The sequence below is a fragment of the Grammomys surdaster genome, unplaced genomic scaffold (genome assembly GCF_004785775.1).
Source record: "Grammomys surdaster isolate TR1022 unplaced genomic scaffold, NIH_TR_1.0 239, whole genome shotgun sequence".
NCBI lineage: Eukaryota > Metazoa > Chordata > Mammalia > Rodentia > Muridae > Grammomys > Grammomys surdaster.
In genome coordinates, this window is record NW_021604684.1 from 7,015,714 (window position 1) to 7,023,038 (window position 7,325).

At 44.6% G+C, this 7,325-nt stretch overlaps 1 protein-coding gene across 1 annotated transcript; it reads right to left on the reverse strand.

Annotated features, from left to right (window-relative positions):
• Positions 1 to 297: 297 nt before the first annotated feature.
• St8sia3 (ST8 alpha-N-acetyl-neuraminide alpha-2,8-sialyltransferase 3) lies at positions 298 to 6,608 on the reverse strand. Its single transcript, XM_028774321.1, has 4 exons — positions 6,380 to 6,608; positions 4,967 to 5,089; positions 2,326 to 2,883; positions 298 to 810 (listed from the first exon to the last, which is right to left on the reverse strand). The coding sequence occupies exons 1-4, from the start codon at positions 6,556 to 6,558 to the stop codon at positions 528 to 530; spliced, it is 1,143 nt and encodes a 380-aa protein (XP_028630154.1). The 5' UTR covers positions 6,559 to 6,608; the 3' UTR covers positions 298 to 527.
• Positions 6,609 to 7,325: the final 717 nt, after the last annotated feature.

Consider the following 7,325-nt stretch of genomic DNA (forward strand, 5'->3'; position numbering starts at 1 on the left):
ACAGGAAGTGTGTGTGGTGTGTGTGTGTTGAGAGAGAGAGAGAGAGAGAGAGAGAGAGAGAGAGAGAGAGAGAGAGAATATGCAACCTGTAAAGCAGTTTTTTGTTTTTGAAGATTCTGATCCCCCTAGCAAAAGAGACCCTGCTGGAGCTGGCCAGTGCTCTCTGGTTATGGGGACTATATCAAAGTAGGGCTGAGGAGATGACAGTCACATTCCTCATTCACACGGGATTCAGTTTATTATTAAAATACAAACTTAGAACTAGTTCAAGCTATTCTCTGTGCAGCATACTTTCAAATGCAATATAACCTTTCCCGATCAAGTCTAAATCACACAGCTTAAATGCACCTGTCTTAAGTCTGTTAAGATCATTCAAAGAGCAGTGCAAAAGAGGAAGAGAAGACGTCTTTCCTTGTAAGTGGCAGACAGGCTTAGCCAGATTGTCTATGGGTTCTGTTCTGGAGACTATTCAATTTGGTTTGGGGGCACTTTTTAAACAGCCTTTTGGCACTTTCCATGTGGAGTTCTTAGGCACAGTGTGACAGAGTGAGCTTCGTGAGCCCGTCCCCATGCATTCGATAGAGCAGCTGAAACTCAGCAGGCAGCTGGTGAGACTCCTGCCACTTGGTGGTAAATTTGGTTCCTTTTTTGTCATAGTAGTGGTAGGGCAGATCCTCCCTGGTGTTGGGGTCAAATCCAAAAGGCCAGAAACCGTACAAGTGGATCTCTTCGCATATTGCAGATGCGAGGGTGTACATAAGGATACCTGTGCTCAGTCGTTTGGGTGACAAGTGTTTGTTTTTCCAGTACCTGCAGAACAACAAGTACATGCAGATTCAGCGGCTGGTACTGAAGGTTTCAGTCAGATACGTCAATAAGCAGGGCTGGGAGTTAGATTTTTCTAGACTGTTTGGGTTTCACGGGTAGATACATTTCCCAGCCCCAGTACATGGGTCTGTTCCCTTCTGCATGAGATTTAAAATGTCATAAAAATGAATAAAGATGGAGCAGAATGGAGTAAAAACGATGAAGTCAAAGATTTGGGATGGGTTGATAAACAACCTGGGTTTGAACTTTGGCTTCTCCCATGTTGAATAGTGACTTTGGACAAACGCAACCCACTCTTTGTATTCAGTTCTCAGACTTTGGGGTTTAGTTCTACTGTATCTTACGTTCTTGGGAGTGGTACCAGTTTGTGTATGTTACCCCTTGGCAATTACTCATCACACCCATTTTCTCAAAGTAAAGGTCTCAGTTTGGACTATAAATAATACAATTGCCCTTCCTTTTGGAGACACACCATTTTACTAGATTATGAGCTCTCTTTCAATGGAAGCTTAGCAAAATAGATATCAGATTTGAAATGATCTTAGGAAATAAGAGAAAGGGAATATCTATTACAGCATGCACTCCTGGTCACCAAGCCTTCCAGAACCCACCTGAGCTTATAATAAGATCTGTGCTCTGCTGTGATGCCTGAATTCCTTGCACAGGAGGGCATGGGAGTTGAGGCAATGCTCCGAGGAGTTAAAGAAAAAAACAAGTCGTGCAATTAATCTTGCCTTTAAAAATGCCCTGGATGATAGTCTCACTTACAGCTGCATACTTAAACCATCTAAGGGGTTATTAAAAACACCAAGTGCATGATCCTTGCCTCCCTCACCGAGTCAGACTCAAGGCCAGCCCAGGTAGTAGTATTTTACTTCAAATCTCTGATTCTTTGGGCTGTTTAAACCCAAACTGAAAGTTACTGGACTAGGTGAAAATGTTCCTTCTCCAGTCAGTCTCCTTATCACACCATAAGGAACAGCAATGAGGTCCTCAAGTACTCAAACATTTAATTATCAAAGCAGATTATGCCATTTAGGGTTTTCCCAGGTGGGTTCCTAATCCTGAAACTCTACAAACACCTGAGCATCAGACAAAAAGGATATTTTAAAGTCAATGGTAATTTTTTCTTCTTTAAATTACAATTTTTAAAATTAGGCTTTGCATGATTTAGTCACCGGTGTTACTGGGATATACCTATTGGTACAAGGGAAATTCTTGGTTGGTGGTGATTTCCATGGTTGCACACTAAGAAGGAGCAGGAAATAAAAGGAAGGGTGATGAATGATCTTTTCATTTCGCACTTGGTTACCAGCTAGGGGTAAACTGAACTTTTTAACTAGCGTGATTCATTCATTAAGAAGATAAGAGTTTGTCCTCCAGAACTAAACCAACCACAACAACTAGTGAGTTGGATGGCTCCCATGTCCAAGAGATTACAATATTGACTTGCCATCTGGTGAGGGTATGAGTTAAATGTAATAAAAACATACACACCTGTTGACATGTTGCATGATATTTCCAGGCCAAGCCAACTGGACCTTTAGCTGACCTCTGTGCTCAACAAAAAAATCCACTAACGTTCTTGTTACGGTTGCGGAAGTGTGGAAGAAAAATGCAGGGATCCAAAGGATGGCCCCGTCAAGCTTTTTTAAACTGAGGAAGAAGTTGTTACGGTCCTGAATGGTTAAAAGATTGTTGTAATATTTTTCCAAGATGCTTGGATTGAAGGTTGTGAGGTTGGTTTTCCTTCCAACATCTTTGTGGAAAGCCTCTGTCGGGGCAAAATTGCATCGAAAAACAAAATCTGATTTATCTATTTCTTGTCCACACTGACTCCCTGTCAAGATTCCACTGTTTCCAACCACAGCACAAATATTATAACGCTTATTCATAATGGGTGACACATCTGGGAGCAGGGACCGGAAGTTATTGCTAATAGAGAAGACATATTTATGGCTGGAGTAATCGTAATGCATCAGTTGTCCAATCCGAACACTACTCTTGGTCAAAGAAAAATTTGTTATTACATCGACATGCTGAAGAATTTCTTGCCTAAAATAAAAAAAGATTTATTAAATACATTCTATCCCAAAGACCCAAGTTTCCATCTTATGCTTCCATTTAACTCACACAAGAATATTAAGCACACTCAATTCAAGTAAGAGTATACATTTATAGTTGCTGGCTCCAAAGGGAAGCCTGTTTTATAATGTACAGGCATAGCAATATATCTCAGTCAAGTTCTGATTGTAACCTTTGGATGCTAGTAAATTCAGTGTACAGTTTGACCTACTATTTCTTGGTATTCTGGTCTACTCAAAGAGTGTATTTGATTAAGGAGGAGGCAGATGCCAAACTGTGTTAGGAAACACAGGGAGACAATTTACACAGGCTTCAAAGAACTCACATTTATGTATAAACATTGGTGACTTAGAGTTTGTAACTAGGGGCTGCTTGCTTGCTGTTGGACTGCAGTGCTTGACGAATAGCAAATACTACAGGTGTCTAAATAAAAGCTAAACAGATATGGAACAGCACATAGTACAGCACTATTATTAAAATATGAAAATGGGAAGAGTAATGGGTATGACTAAATGCTTAATAGAAATGAAATGATAATCTATCTCATTGAGGCCTGCTGAATCATGAAGCAGGAATTTTTTTTTCCTGTTTGAGTATATGAAATCACAATTTAACAGGATATAGGTAAGCCTTCAGAAAAAAAAAAGGACATCACGTTCTGAAAAAAAGGGTAATAAGAGAAAAGTGATACTTAGAATTGACTTCAGCTTGATTTCATACTGAGCTTTCCATGAAATTATCTTTTCTTAAAGTCTGAGGTACTTAAAAATAGTTTAAAAGACTGGTAACCTGCAACTTTGCAGCAGGTTCCCCAGTGACAAGAAGGTAAATTGAAACTCCCAGGCCTTCTGTTTAAACAACAGTGGGGTGGAAAGAGCAATTATCAAATCTAGGACAACGTAGACTGTGACAGTCACCTCAGCTTTTAGGTAGCAGCATAATTCTTGGAGTTGTTAAAAAGCAACTTAAAACAATACTATTAAAATTAAAGGTTTTTCTAATAAATGGATTGAAAGGCAGGACGTTTTGAGAAGGAAGTATTCTTTTGATTGATTGCTAGGGATACTTGGCCCAGTGTAGAAAAATACTGTAATCAAGTTAGAGATGTATTTGGTGTGTTTGGGGGTTTAGTACTAGTTTATATTTAAGCATAAATACTTTTAAAACTGTACCATAATCCTATGATTATACCAATTTAAAGAAACCCACACATTTTTTTCTGACACCATGAGTTTCTTTTTCATTTTTCCAGTAGAATATATATATATTTAAAGTACAGTAACAATAAATGCCAGGGCAAAAACCACATATCCCTTCCTGGCTTGAAAAATAAGTATTCACAGCCCTAATAAATACACTAGATGGCTCACATTGCATTTAATGACATAACAATCCCACTGGGTGGGGGGGGGTTGTCTATGGTTCTGAGACCAAAAATCACTGAGAATTAATTTCTTCCTTTTCCCTTCACCTAAAACAAAATGAAACAATAAAGAAAAGCCTTCTTTATGTATAAAAACAGGCCACCGCAATGAATAAGAATGAAGTTAGTTTTATAATAAAAGCTGCAAAAGCTTCATAAAAAACAAACAGGCAAAATCGAAACAAAATCATGTCTACATACATATACATTTAGACCGACATCTCCGCTAGTGAGTGATGTGGTAAGGTTGTGTTGATTATAAGTGAGATTGTATAATTATAAAGGAGATCATCTGTTTGTAATGAAACCTTTTTATTTTATTTTTAAATAGACAACTTTGGTGCCACCAGACATCGTGGTGTTCAGTCAAGGCCAAGTTACGAAGGTATTGGCCAACCTGATTGCTCCTGTTTAAGGATACTACAAATGTTTAAGAGGGATGACTACGAATCACCTCCTCTTACATTTAAGCTTGGGGGAGACAAAGCCCCTACACTTGCAGGTGGGGCAAGATGAGTTGGCGATTTGTGTGTGTGGTACTGGCTTTGGATTTGTTTTTGTGCTGTTTGTTTTATTGAGTTTCAAAATTAAAAACAACCACCACCACCAAAACCTCTCTTCCTATCCTACCTTTGATGTAAAAACGCTGTCCGATTAAATGTCCATTTAGAAGGTTTCTCTTGTAGTTCATGGGTGAGAGAATTCGTAATGGGCACAAATGACGGGTCTAGAAACTTCAGCGCAAACTGTGACCTGAGGAGGAGCATTAGTTCAGATAGGTGCTGGCCTCAGGGAGGGGAACCCAGACAGTGACAGCTCCAGCAACAATCGGAAGGGGCAGCTGACACAAGAGCAAGCCCACCCCACAGCCCCTCTCTTTTGGCACATTCTCTGCTCCTACACAAGCCCGGAAGAAAGGAAGAAAAGGGGAGACTCTTCCCCATTGTCTAGTCCTCCGGGTGCAGGGGAGACCATAAGAAAGATGGCGGTCACGCAGACAGCAAGGGTCGGAGCCCAGCCCAGGGCTGCAGGCCGTGGCTCAGCGGGACTACGAGTCAGTCAGCACCGCGGACAGCGGCCGCCGGCCCGACCCTGCCACCCCTCGGCCCCAGAATTGATTTTTTTTTTTTTTTTTTTTTTTTTTTTTTTGTGAAAGAGCAGAGGAAATTCGAGACTCAGGCGAAAGGGGTGGGGGTTGAGGGCTCCAGCCTTAACCTTTTCCTTCCCACGCCCAAGTCTGATTTTATCCTCAGCCTTTAGCTGGAGACTCCCAGAGGGGCTCTTCTGTCCAGGCCTAGCTTCTTCAGGTTGCACATCCCTGGCCCAGCTTGGCCCCCAGGGTGCAGCTTGTGATTGCCACTCGCCCATCAGAAGCGGTGCGGGGAGAGCTCCTTACGGGCACAGGTAGGGGTGGGGCTCCAGATGTGCGGAGCTGCGCCCCGCAGTGACTTCGACCCAGCGAGGGTGGGCGGCCCTCAGCAGAAGGCTAGCTTCCCGCAGGGGCTAAGGAATTGCAGAAATCCAGGAAAGGAGGGGGCGGGTGGCAGCGGGGGAAGGGTCGAGGAAGAACCCCCTAGGGGCTTCAAGAGAATAAACCTGCGCATCATTAGATGAGAAAGGGGAGGAGGGAAGGGGTGCGAGAGCAGTCGGCGCCTGCGCCATTAGATCGCCCCAGCCAGGCCTGCGGAGTCCGTTGCTAGTGCTCGGCCAGGTCGTTCACCTCAAGCCTTGCCCAGCTCTGGGTTTACCCCCCCTCCACCCCCCAGCCTTGCTGTCCAAACACCGCCTCTCGCTCTACCGCCAACACCCCAGTTTTGAAATGGGGGAGGGACGCAGAGGAAGAATAGGAGAAATTCAATCACATCGATTAGGACAAAGGCTCTTAGGGGCTTTGGGATAAAAAAATAAAGTGCAGAAACAGAAAAAAAAGGAATGAAAGGACCAAGCAGTTACCGAGAAGCCCAAACACTCTTCTCTGACGGTCCCCCAACACACCATCGACCCGAGATACCCGAGGGCGCTCCAACAGAGGCCCATACTCACCGGAATCCCGCGTGGAACATGTACATTCGGGGCGCCCCCGGGCTGGCGTACTTGGGAGTGGTGAAGATGTTCTCCTTTTTCAGAGACACGTAGCTGATAAGCGATAAAATCAGCAGGGCCACGCTGAGCATGACCAGCCCTAGCACCCTGGCGACTCGGGCCATTTTGCAATTTCTCATCCCGGGCTAGGCTGGGTTCAGGGAAACCGGGGAAATCGGTCCATTGAGCGGCCAGCAGCCTGCTGGCGTGTGAGTGTGTTGTGTGCGTGCGTGTGTGCTCGCGGGCGCGTGTGAGTGTGTGTGTGGCGGGGGAGGGGGGACCCAGGCAATTGAGTCGCAGAGGGCCCGGGGGTGGAGAACGATCTGGAGCCCCGGGAGAAGCAGGAGCCTGCCCCCTACCCCACCCCGGGGCAGGGTCAAGCCTGGCCCGGAGCTGAACAGGAAGATGGAGGGTCAGCGCGGCGGCGTGGCTGGCGATGGAGCACACGGAGCAGTGCGTCTCCGGCTGCCGGCTCAGGCTCCCCCGCGCGTTTCCAGCGAGGTTGCCATCTCCACTGCCGCCTGAAAGATAAATGTGATTGGAATAGTGTTACAGTTCGATCTAAGCACAGGATTTAATTAATGAACTCTAATCTCCTAAATAACCAAGGGGAGGGATGAGGAGGACTGAGGACAGGAGGGGAAGCGGCTTGGGGATGGTGGGGGACAGGAAAGAGACTGGGAGGCTGGAGCCCACGCCAATGGGTTCCAGGACCCGCTAAGGGTACAGCTGAGTAGGAGGCTGTTGGGAGACAGATGCCCAAACTTAGTTTAATGAACCATTCATTACTTTATAAAATACATCACGAAATAGGACGATAAATAACCTGATTTGCTACTGTGGAGGATAAACACCAGCTGGGTACTTCTCAGAGATGCAGTGAGGATGTTTTTTAGGAAGGCAAACG